Consider the following 13,119-nt stretch of genomic DNA (forward strand, 5'->3'; position numbering starts at 1 on the left):
ATTACAACAGACCGATAAACTTCTATTTTAAGAATAACAACTAAAGATAAAGACAACATACCTACTTCAAAAAGTAACACCATGTTCGTGCTCTTGTTAGCAACCATGTTATTCAGTAAGGCGATTACAGTTTGCATTGTATTCCCAAGTATACTGTCTTGGTGATCCTGTAAAAACAACAAAAAAATCCACTAAAATAAAAATAATCTAGTTTTCCTTTAGCAAGGTTAGAAGATGATTATTCCCTTCGAAAAATGTAGTAATGCAAAAGCAATACTCTCTCAATCTGTTAAAGTTCAACTTTTAAAATAATAGAAAACCAGCCAAGTATCTTAGTAAATAATATCAATTTCAGGGAGCCAAATAAAAATCTTAGACCAAAATTTCTCCCATGTTCTTTTGAACTGAAACAGCTCCTATTTAGGTATAAACTTTCAGGACTTTTAAAACCGGCATACAGCTTTATCAGCCTAATCTCTATATATTCAGAACCAGGAACATTTCCCTTTGTATGGCATTTCTTTTATTAACGGTATTAATTTTACTCTTTTCAGTTGCAGCTTGATAACCTACCTTAGGTTGTAAAATGTATTTGTTGGTTTTGTTTGTATACTTTCCTAAGTATAAAACTGATTTCACATGCCCGTTAGAGACCTATTTCTGTATTGAATTGCATCACTTGTGATGTCTGTCTTGTGCTTGCAGTGATTTTTCATCACTTTCTGAGACTCTGTTGATAACAGGAAGACGTCAGGCTTCATAAAGAAATTTATTTTCCTCTGTTATAGTTTACACACTTGCACACTCAACCTGGAAAGGGTGGATAAGGCGGTGCAATCAAAGCGTGTGTTTATTCATGCTCGTGACAGTAATAACTCAGGCAACTTCCAAGGAACCAAAACAGGACAAGCTTTTCCAAATCTAAGTCTAGATATAAATATAAGCCTGAATACATTTCAAATCTCCCTAGAAGGTTCAGGAACTATTTTGTCCGATTCTTCAGACTCAAAGCCAAATACAAACATACATCCAAATTGAAAATAACAACATTAAGAAAAACATGTCATATTTCATTTATTGTAGACTTTCCACATGTACCTAGGTGACTTGCACGCTCCCCTTTCTCATCAAATCTCTCAATATACTGATATCACTCAACTGCTTCACTGCCAGAGCACGTGCCATCTATTCTGAGCCACCTCCTGCCTGACAGCAGGAGTCATTATACCTTTGATAGAAGTTCCAGTTTGAAGTTGAACAAGACGAAAGATTATTGGTCTCAAGTTAAGTATTTCAGACAACAAAAATTACTTCAGCCCTTGAATACAGCCAAAGGAACACTCTCCCTGAAGTTTCCTTTGGGAGTGGTCTCTGTAGTTTATAAGGCACTTTTTGGGCTGGGGCAGGCCTAATTTTATATTATATTTATAATATAAATATATAATATAATATATAGTTATTATAAAATAAATAACTCATAGGACGCTATTTGAACCCCTGCCTGGAAACATGTTATAAGTGGTTGCAATCAATATGCAAGTGAGACACACCTGATTTTTATTTCTTGACTAGTCTGATAAAATTCAGAATACTGTGAAATGCATCTGCAATGCCACATCAGAAAGTCCTCTGTTACAGTGGTAGAAAGGGTCATGCTATGTGAAGAGCAAATGTTTTCCTTCAGATATTTAACTGCTGAAGGAAAAGTTTTGACAGGCAGAGACTCAGATGGTTGCTTTGAGAACATTAATTTCTGTTTCTGCACTCAAAACCTAAAATTAAATGCTATTATTCCTGTAAATACCATGAAACATACATGGTAAGGCATAATACATTAACAGATAAATATATAAAAATACACAGATTCCTATTCAACTTTAGTCTGTACGAAATTTCAGTTCTCACTACACTAGAGCACTTTAAGCTGGATCATAAGGAGAAAAGACAAGGAAAAATGGCTCACAGCCTTTTAAGGGACTGTAGTTTCCAACCAAACCCATATATATATATATATATATATGTATATGTATGAGGCCCCTGAAGTTCTATTTACTTTACATAGCGTTTTGCAATGTCTTTTATTATTTCTATAAAGAGTACAATAGATATCTGTTCCTCTGATGGTTTAAAATACAGCCCGATAAATATAAAAGTAATGTTGGAAAGTATAAACACTACATTCCTCAAAAGATAAGGTAACCAATACAGAAAAGAGATACCATAAAGCCATGGTACTAAAAATAAATTGAAGTTATTTCCTACAGATAGCTGAAGGGTAAGAAAAACATTTTTCTGAAAGATCAACAACATGGTTATCTGGTAGTCTAGCGTCACAGTATCTTCTTATTTCTCCTAGAGAACATCTAGAAAACAATACATTAAATAGTAAGAATGACTGCTTGCATTATTGAAGATAATGATACATACACTAAGTATATAAAATTAATAAAAGCAAAAAAATTCCAGAAGTCCCAAAATGAGAGTTGACTCAAATATTTTCTTCCCAAGTACAATACTTCTGTTACTGACCCATATATCTGAAGTAAACATCTTCTAGTAAAATTCCCTTTGAGATATGTAATTACAAGAGAAGCTGCCAGTTGCTTACAATAGCAATTTTTCACATTCATCAGATTAGTAACATTAAAACGAAGCCATTTTTTCTTTTAATGGAGATCAATTATACTAAACAATTCTCTCCCTCTACTGCAAGACTAGTACCGATGCTTTTACCTATATCAAAGTATATGTTACCAAAATTATCTTGCCCTAAACACATATAGACTAGAATTCAAGATGCAATGTAGATACCTCGAGGAAGGAAAATGGTCTCTTAATTAATTAAATAATCTTACAAATGGTATACTTAGTTGCACTACTACAGGTAATGTATGTATCATAGATGGGTTTTGTCAAGATGGTAGGCTTCAAGATGCTACAGGTATGCTTTACTTAGATAAGTCATCACTGATTGCTTAGACTCGGTTTCAGACATTTATATAAAAATATTTAACTTCTTCATAATCTATCAAGGAACAAAGCTGATCTAATTTTTGTGCACAGCACCACAGACTGTGGACATTTAATGAACAGTGCACTTGACAGCTTTAATAAAACACAGCATTTGCCAGCAGAGATAATTAGAATTGAAGCAGCAAAATTCTAGTGTTTGGCAACACAGATGAAACAACTTCATTAAAATGTACAGCTTCGGCAAATGAAAGGCAGGAAAGCACTGGACCCTGAAGAATAAGCCTTCTCAAAACTAATTGCTTCAGTGCTTAAAAAGGACAGCTATGAAATACCAAGGGCATAACAAGGAAATACTAGTATAAAAAAAAAGGAATCACAGAAGACAAATCAGACTTTTTCAAATAGGACTGCACTGTATTTAGGCCATTAAACTTTTCATTCTAATTTTGAAGGGTTGTACATTAACAAAAGAAATCAGTTGAAGTATTTTTTTAAAGCCAGTTAGGTAAGAGGGTGTGAATTAGCAAAGTGGGAGTATGAATCTTGGCAAGATACTATGGCTAAAGCTGCCGTTTCTCTTCCTTTAAGTGGATTAGAATTTAAAACAGCATAGGCAAACTACAGTATTTTAATTACACTTTAGATAACAAAAGAGATAGCAATTGTGATAAGAGGTTACGAATTTGGGAGTCTTCCCATACATGCCTCCTACTCTTGTATCTAAGAACCCAGAATAAAATGCACTATGTATTTATATGTAATTAAATCTAAGGACTGCTATACACCACAGTCCTACTGCTCATTCAATATAATCCGAGTGATTAAACTTTAACTATAAAGAGGCTTTCTGAAGCTTATATATGGCCTGTGAATGCAAGCTAGGTAAATAAGGGGACGTAACAAGATGGAGGCTTGGTTTTTCATATACTAAATCCATTGAAAGAGGAAAATTATAGACATGAGCCATATCCAAAATATATTTACTAAAAGATGCCATTTTTATGTGATGAATATTTGGCGTATTATAATTGAGAGAAAATAAACCAAAGCATTGATGCTAACAAGGACCTCCAGAAAGAGTACAGTTTAATATTGCATTTAATGTAGCATATTTCGATATACTGTATTGCTTTGTATATATGAAAAAGAGGATCAGAAACTTTTCTGGACATAACAGTCAAACTCCTCTGTACGAAACAGCATTATTTGTATGCAGCCTGCAAGGGACATTCACAACAGCGTATGCCGTGTTCTTCAATCACAGAGGAAGCCAACTGAGAAACAAATTTAATCCAGCTATGTATGTAGTTGGATAATCTGGTCTGTAACATTTTCTGGCTTTTGATGCATAAAACCAGTTATGCATAAACTGAAAGCATATACATATGTATCTTTAACATTAAGGTAATACTATTTTCCTTATTGATGATCTAAGTCAGAAGTAAGCACAACTATGTCTCTTGCTACTCTGCTTTGCAAAAATCAGCCTTTTTCAAAAGCACAGTTCTAACAGAGCTAATATTTCCAAGTATTTTCCTCTGGGTATGGTTATACAACAAGGAGCAACTACTAATCTGGCAACCAATTTCTGGAATGACCACGCGTCTCAGATGTATCACAACAGTGATATATTCAGGCCACAGATGAAGATCAGAAGTCTTGTAACTTTTACAAAAATTCCTGTTGGAATATCGCAAAAAATAAAAGATAATCTATTCTTAGTCACCAAATGCTTAGGCAAAGTCAGTTGAGGACAGGAAAACAGTAGTGATTTTAGAAGGAGATGAAGGAGATTTAGAATCTAATTTAGATTAGATGAAGGAGAAAGGATACCATTAATAAAACCCTAGGCTGTCAAGTACCAACCAACAAAAAGCAGCAGTATTAGTCTTAGATTTTGTTCTCCTACCCACTGCAGCAGGTGATGCAAAATTTCACAAGATACTTTTTGATAAGTACATCCATTTTTTGAGAAGTGTATCAATTTACAGATGTGTTCTTACCACACCTAACTTCATATTTTCAGATACCTAATTATCTGTCTTTTTATTCTGGAACTCATTTGTTAGATCCTTTTCATTTCCCCAAATTCATTGTTAACTTGGGGACAAGCATGTAATTTTATCTGTGTTAATGGTTAGAATCTCACGAGGCATAAGGACAAAAGTTGACATTTACAACAAACAGAGCTCTAAAGACTGTTGCGTCTCTAGAATGAAAAGATGAAATCTTTTACTTTTAGAAAACGAGTTTGTGTCAAGATCATACAAGTACTACTTTTGCACAGCAAACATTAGGAACTGAAAATATAAATAAGGCCAGTGTCCCTTCTCTTCTCATTTTATTCCCACATCCTGTAAGAATACAAGCTCAAAGAATGGACATGTGAACAAGAACAGTATTTTTAACACCACCTATTAATAGGGTAACCAGTTCTCCTCCCTTAAAAGGATCACTTCATGTTTCAAACTTGTGGAAGTTGAATAAACCATGGTAATCCAAGCAAAAAAATTTAAGCAGAGAATTAAGGATTACAAAACTCTTCTGCATCAGCAAGCATGAGATTTATAAGCTATGTCAAAAGAATGATACTCAAATCTGTTTGGAATTAGAGGTAAACAATCTTCAAGGTTATTAAGAGGGAAACCACATGGAGGTTTGTCATCAATAGTACTTTATACATGATGAAAAGAGAAATATTCCAGGTATTGATACACTTATAAAATTAACATACAGTTTTTATAGTGTAAACTGACAAAGTCCCAAAACTTAAGAATTCATTTTTCTCCTTGTTTTTGCTTAGTATTTATCTGACTAAAAAAACCCAGCTACTGGCACAAAAGTTTCTGTTAGTTTTCAGTGAATCAAACAGTCATCTTGGGGAGAAAAAAACAAACCAACAACAGGAAACTTATGATCCAGTTTGGTGGAATTCACATACCATTTTTAGTCTAATTTTTGGACAGACAGGATAAATTTTGTTGCAGCACAACAGAGAAAACAATAACCAGCCATGCAATCTTACATTCGTTGTTACAGATGAAAGTGCAATGCAACTCAGCAGCAAATCTCTAAACGCAATATCATTTCTTCTTCCTACAAAATTGCACCTCAATTTCCAGCACCAATGAAACCTCAAAGCTTCTCCTTTTGCTCCTGAAAACCTTACGGAAGTTCATTCTCAAGGGAAATGTTCTTTACTGTCAACAGAGGGAGTCTGAGAAGACTCCTCTCAAGTAGAGTCAGGCTTCTTCACAAGGAGGACACTGAAGCAATTTCCTATAAAAACATGATTTTCCCAATACCTAGAAGGAAGTATCCAAGCAATTATCTTCCTGGGTAATTCATTCATTATGAATAAGACTAAGACGCTCCTTTAAAAGAAAAATTTGCTCATGACTGACAAGACAGTATGGAAAAGAAGCTATACAGATATCTTACTCTAAAGAATTAAGCTTCCTCATATCAAGGAAGATCTCAGCACCCTGGAAGCATTCATACTGGTACGTTCTGAAGCAATGAAGCTCTAGAAGTAATTGATACCACCACAGCAGTAACTTCATATTTAGTATCATAAATCTGTGGGTGCTTTGGAGAGTCTCAAGTATCAGCGAAGCATTTAAACCGCAGTGTCACTTGGGAGCTGCAATCAACCATTACACCAAGAAATTTCCATACCAAAATATTCACTTCTCAGATGTGCATTTTCAGCCTTAATTAACATCTAGTTCTTAAACAACTTCAGAATGACAGGTACCAATCAACTGACATCTTTTTTTCCACATGGATTTTGCTTTGATGTAAAAGACACTTTGTCACCACAAGGAAAGAAGTTTAGATGAGTTTGGGGAATTTGCTGGTGACATTTTTAATTTAGAGAACATAGATTCCTTAGACTTACCCAAAGGATCATATTAACATTTTTGACTCAAAAGGTTTGAAGGGTTCAGAATAGAATTTCTGTTTAAAATCATAAAAAGAGATATATGCTGAATACGGTACTAAGTAAGGGCACTCACCTAGGATACTGAAAATTTAGTTTCAAGTCTCTGCTGTATTTGGGCTGTGCAGTGATTTGAACATTTGTCTCTTGTACTCTGCATTCCTTAATCTATCATCAGCTGTTAAGGAATGGGTAGCTGTCTCCTCCCCATTAAACTGCTCCCTTCCCTATAGCAAATTAGTTGCTAAATCAGTAGTTAAAAGCAAAAACTGATACTGACTCATTTTACACTGCCTACTGAGGCGTGCAAGATTGAGGTTGAAATACCTTGCCTGACATTCTCTCTAACAAATGAAAAAAAAAACCCTAAGGAAAAAGTAGACTTTTTGGAGGAAGCAAAAGGGACAGGAAAAATATCCATTGCCCCTATTAATCTCAAATTGAATGTTTTATTCTTCATACTCACGGTCTGTCTTAAAAATCAGTGGTGCTGGCGAAAAAGGTGTTAAGTGAGAAGCCATGGGCTGACAAAGCAGCAGGGAAATGGAACCTGTCTGAATGAGGAAAGGATGCTTTTCCCTACCATAATTTAGTTGGGTTGAGGACAGATACATTTGAGCTGTCAAAAATAGCAGGAAAACCACATTTACATACTTACTTTTTTGGTTTTACTCTTTGTTTTATGCCTTCTACCCTCAAAATACTATTTAGTTTTAAATACATTGTTGTTTCACACATTCACTTTTACTCAAGCTGTAAATGCAACAGGGAATGTTGATAATTAGTTTATTTAAATTACATTAAACTTGAAAACAACGAAGGGCTGTTAAATGAAAAGGAAGCATCTGCTGAATCTTCTCTTACCAGATTCACGGTATAGTCTCATTATATTTGGGATCTTCAAAATAATTTTATTATTTCTTAAATTCTACAATTAGGTTTTTTAAGGATTATTGAAGTAGTTAATTACTAGTCTGAAAGACATTATGAAATTCTCACTTTAACGTCTTTTTTTAAGGCTGCCTGTTAATCTCAATCTCAGACACATCTTCACAGAGATTTTGCATTTTCCCTGAGACATGCATTTTAGAAAGAAAACATACTCAACAATCAGACTGTGTCAACTACGAACACTTCACTCAGCTCAAAGTACACATACTATTGCGTAAGGATGTCCTAGTAAATTCATCTTCCAGCCCTTCCCCACTCAAGTTATACCTATAGCAGCCAGCTACATCTGCTGTTAGTTGATGCCAAGACACCAAGCCACAAGGCTGGAAAGGGGTGAGCACTAACAATATTCCTCAACGAAAAGCCTGGCAGAAGTGCTGAGAAGTAATAACAGCCAGCATTATAATCCCATGAGAGAGGGCGCATTCCTTTCATGTTCCTGTTCTGGCCTTAGACAGGTTGGCAATTATACTCTAAAAAAACTATATTGCTACTATGACACTAGGCAGACAAAGCAAGAGAAACTATGAACTGACTGCTGTAAGTGAAAACTTTGTCTAGCAAAACTGGGGTTTAAGCGTAAATAAGAAGTTGTTAAATAACTCTACTCATCACCACAGTGCTTTTTTTGTGGTGTCATATTCAATAAACATTAACTCTCAACAGTAAAGTTGTTTGCTTAAGACTGAAATTCATATATAGTCTAAAGCAATATTATGCAGAGATTTTATTTGGCATGATTTTTCTTTGCTTAATATTCAGGGTCAAGACAAGACAATCTATGATCGGCCCGAAATTTAAATTATAACAACTCCCTTTTAAATCACCAGCTTCCTCCCTTCCTTCTGACATTGCAGAAAGTTACAGAATTGGGTATCTCCTCCATTTTAGCACTATTGTTTCCAGATGACTGAATGCTGAAAAAACATATAATAGATGGTAGACTCATATAGGTGTTGGGTTTGTTATGTGGGGTTTTTTTTCCGATTAGTTAATTAAGGACCATGAACATTAGCAAACCTTTACCATAATCCCATTATTAAATACTTAAAAATCCAGGAAACGAAAAATATTTTAGGTATATTACAATATCTTTGTGAAATACAGGAACAGAGTTTATGGGTAAATTATTTCTATAAAGTTGCTTCTTTTATAAATTAGATATAATCTGTACTATCAAACATCTATCTCAAGGTAAGGTTCCCTGATAAACAGTATGTATATTACACAAACACACTTCCATACCCCATGTATCACAGTGTTATCTTGGCACTTATTCAAGAACTCAAGGATTAATGTATTTTCTTCTTATGTCCAGCTGCGTATGTATATGAAGTCCAAGCATAAAAGGAGCTGGGGTGAAATTGAAAATCAATAGTCTGAACAGAACTGAACTATGATATCAGGGCAAAGATTCAAAATTTGAAGGCAAGATTAGAACTTACAGTAGTCCTAACTGTGTGGCCACAGCAATTAAAACTCTACTGAGTATAAGTGGATTTGATACACATATTTAAGCTAAATAAGACTTGAAGTATTTGCTACCTCTTTTAATTTTGGTTTACAAAACTAAGCATTTGTGAAATGCAGGCCTACAAAATGTTCATAGCTACCAAAAACCTCACAGCTCTCAAAGAAACAAGTCTGGTACTCAGAACCACATTTGGGAATATTTGGAAGGAGCGCTTGGATTCATAGCCAGACAACTGCTGAACTTGAACAAACAGACAAACAAAAAAAAAAAATAAAAAGTACAGTTTCTTATTCTATGTAAATACTAGAATCACACTTTCTTTTGTAGACAAAACAAGAAGGAAGCCTCCTGTTATCCAAAAGTCTCCCACAAAGATATGAACCACTCATCAGCTTAACTCGGGGTCTAACAAGGAAGCCACCAAGCCCATTCTTTAATCAAATTCTGTGTGAGGTTAACATGGTTTTGCTTTGTTACTGTTTACCAGAAGGAACTGCACACAGCTAAGACAAAAAAAAAAATCTAGAGACTAAAAAGACAGAAATTCAAGGTTAAATGACAGTATTTCTGCTTTGCTTAAATTGTTCTAGGATGCTGCTGCAGTTTAGAGACTCCACAGAGTTTGCTTTTAAATCGGTCCTGCCTGTGATGGCAGAATCAAAGACAGCATACATATTTTGGTTATGTTGGTCTGAGGCAGAAATAATATTCTTTCCTTTCATCATTATATTTATTCTTTTATTTGGTTTTTTTTCCTGTTTAGCATTTAATTCTTACTCTTGTCCCTACCTGTGACCCTAGAAAAAGTGAACATGGTGAAGTTCACTTTAGTAGGTCATATTTCAGGCATGTATTTCAGCAAAATACTTATGAAGTGACAGCCCCATTTTAGCTCTATAAAATAATGACAGCATGAATGCAACATCAGTCACAGGAATTACATCCTCCAGCCACTGGAGTTCACGCATACTGGAAGACAACTGTCTCCTTAACCAGCAGTGGTCTGCCAGCTATGCTAGACTATGAAGCAGCATCTGAAACAGAACTGATAAGAAAAAAGTAAAATAGAGAAAGAAATAACAGCTTAAAAGGATGGCACTAATAATATTAATAATGATTCAAAACATACCTGCAATATGAGGTTTAGAATAGTATAAATTTGTATGTTACTATTCTTGTGAAATTAAGATGGTACCTAAACTAAAAGAGGGTAAATTTAAACTACATATAAGGAAGACATTATTTACTGTGAGGGTAAAACCACTGGAACAGGTTGCCCAGAGAAGTTGTGGATGCCCCACCTCTGGAAGAGTTCAAGGTCAGGCTGGAGACGTGGGCTTTGAACAACCCAACCTAGTGAAAGATGTCCCTGCCCAAGGTAGGGGGCTTAGAACTAGGTGATCTTTAAAGGTCCCTTCCAACCCAAACCATCCTACGATTCTCTGATTTAGTCACTTGAGTGACAACATCCATGTTTTCACATAGCAGCCGCTCTTAAATAAAAGACACTGACATAAAGCATGAACAGTTCTCGTCACCCAGAATATTGAACTAGGAAGAGAAGACAGAAAACAGAAATTACTTCACTGAGAGTATAAAAAAAAAGTATAGCACAATCAATTTTGGAATCGCCCAAGTCTTGCTCCCTCAATCTCAATAGTGCCAGTCAGTAGACAGTTTGAAAAATTCATGGTACAGATACACTTGGCACCCCACTGGTACCTGTGCACTGGCCCTGCACCAGCCAAGCACCACTGCTGAAAAATCTCAGCTGGTCTGAAGTCAACTCCTGCATTGCAAAGAACAGCAACGGCACAAAACTTAGGGTTTAAAAGCTTAGCTCAGATCTACAAGGACACAAGGGAAGAACACCAAAATTCTGCTTCTCTAAAGGCATTTGCAAAGCAGTATCAGATGCTATGACTTCAAAGATGGTATACCTCTTGCTGCTACGTATGATCTCACCCATAATTTATTCCATTTTTATAGGAGATTAACAGATGAATCAAAGACAAAATCAAGAATGACTAACACCAGCAAAATAGGAAGGTCTTCTAAACAAGTCCTACTTCTTTCTCAAAGACAGGGGAAGTTACTCTGCTTTTTATTATTACTATTACTATGTTGAACATCATTTTTTAATTTGCACATTTTTCTAAGGTAATCTCCAAATGATTTATTAAAGTTTCCTTCATAGTCTTGCCCCACCTCTTTCCCCCCCATAATTTCTATTTAGGCGCCTCCATATTGATTCAATAAATGAAATTTAGGAATATAGGTTTGAAAATTGGTATAGGTTACAAAAATAAATTCTGGTTAATGACAAGATATAACCCAGTCTTTCTTCTGAGCACAGGTTCAATTCAAATATTCCTGGTTTTCATCACCATTAAGGAAGTTATCACCTGGAAACATAGGAGATACACTGTAAAGGCACTGGAAACATACTGCCTTCACCCCCTAAAAGACTGACCTTTCCCCACCCCTCCATATAGTTCACTTCAATAGTAAACAGATACTAAATGATTATAAAAGAATTTATGTCTATTGCTTTAAAAGAGGACAGGATACACTAAATACATATATACACACACATTTCATAGAAAATTTTAAATATAACATACAAAATTCAAATGAAACTATTCTAGCACCACTGAAAAATGAATGACTTGAGGCTATGTTGTCTCAAAGCAGGACTAGATTTTCCATTCCCTCAAACATCCAAGACTTAAAAAAAAAAAAAAATGTTCCTAGTGTGCATTGACACACTCCCTAGGTTCTCACACTACCTGTACCCCACAGTGGTTATCTATCTCACGTAAAGTGTAGAGGACTGAAGATGTTTTATTCCTCCTCATTTTAAGTGACAGTCCAGATAATCAGAAGCCTCTGCTACAAGGAAAATTTTACATGTACAAACTGAAGCCATTTCAGTGGGAGACTGTAAGAGATGCTAGTAAAATGTCTTGCCTAGTAGTTAGAAGACTTCTTTTGAGCTTTAGAAACCCAGTGCCAGCCATTCCTTCTGGATGATTCTTAACTTGGGATCTGCAGTTGGTCCCTTCCTCTAAGGCGTTTCTAATTAATGGGCTACTGGCTATCCTGAGGTCTGTCCTCCTCCTCTGCCTCCCATGCCACTTTGTGCAGAAATTTCACCCTAAATGCAAAAATCCTTTCTCAGCGAAACATACATCCAAACTGGAATATCATCCTGAAAACTGAAATAATGCAAATATCGCCTTTCTCAAACAACACACTCAAGTCCTGAAAACCATGGAGCCTTGATCAGTTCCTATCAACAAGGTTCTGCTGCTCTGCCCAAGTTGTCCAACAACAGAGTAGTTTTATTCTCATATGAACTCATAGCCTGAAAAGTAGCTGAATGCTTTTAGATCAAAGCAGCATTTTGATGCTAAGAGAGAGGCATAAAATATCACCAGGAACCACGCTTATTATTACTAGAGGCCAGGCATAAATTGTAGCCCATATACAATGTCACACAATGTGTCACTGCACTGTAAAATGAAAGAATAAAGAAAAACTTAAAACTGTCCAAACAAAAAAACCCCAAATAATTGGACTGCTGAATTAAGATAGCATAGCAATGTTTTTTATATGAACTGATTAAAATATTAACTTTGTTAGAACATGTGGTCCTAGTAATAACTAAAGGAGTTCATTTTTTAATTACTCATAATAAACCATTTTATAGTTATTAACATAACCGTATTAGGTTTTTATTTCATTTAATTCCATCTATCCCTGAATAGTTACTCAC

At 35.2% G+C, this 13,119-nt stretch overlaps 1 protein-coding gene across 5 annotated transcripts in view; it reads right to left on the reverse strand.

Moving 5' to 3' along the window:
• Positions 1 to 13,119, reverse strand: part of ULK4 (unc-51 like kinase 4) — a 249,658-nt gene that overhangs the window by 91,830 nt on the left and 144,709 nt on the right. For all 5 annotated transcript variants that reach the window (XM_080382620.1, XM_080382617.1, XM_080382621.1 and 2 more), the window contains exon 32: positions 62 to 167. In XM_080382620.1, the coding sequence (XP_080238746.1) occupies positions 62 to 167 (106 nt within the window). The remainder of the gene's footprint in view (positions 1 to 61; positions 168 to 13,119) is intronic.

The sequence above is a fragment of the Falco punctatus genome, assembly GCF_963210335.1.
Source record: "Falco punctatus genome assembly, chromosome: 4".
Classification (NCBI taxonomy): Eukaryota; Metazoa; Chordata; class Aves; order Falconiformes; family Falconidae; genus Falco; species Falco punctatus.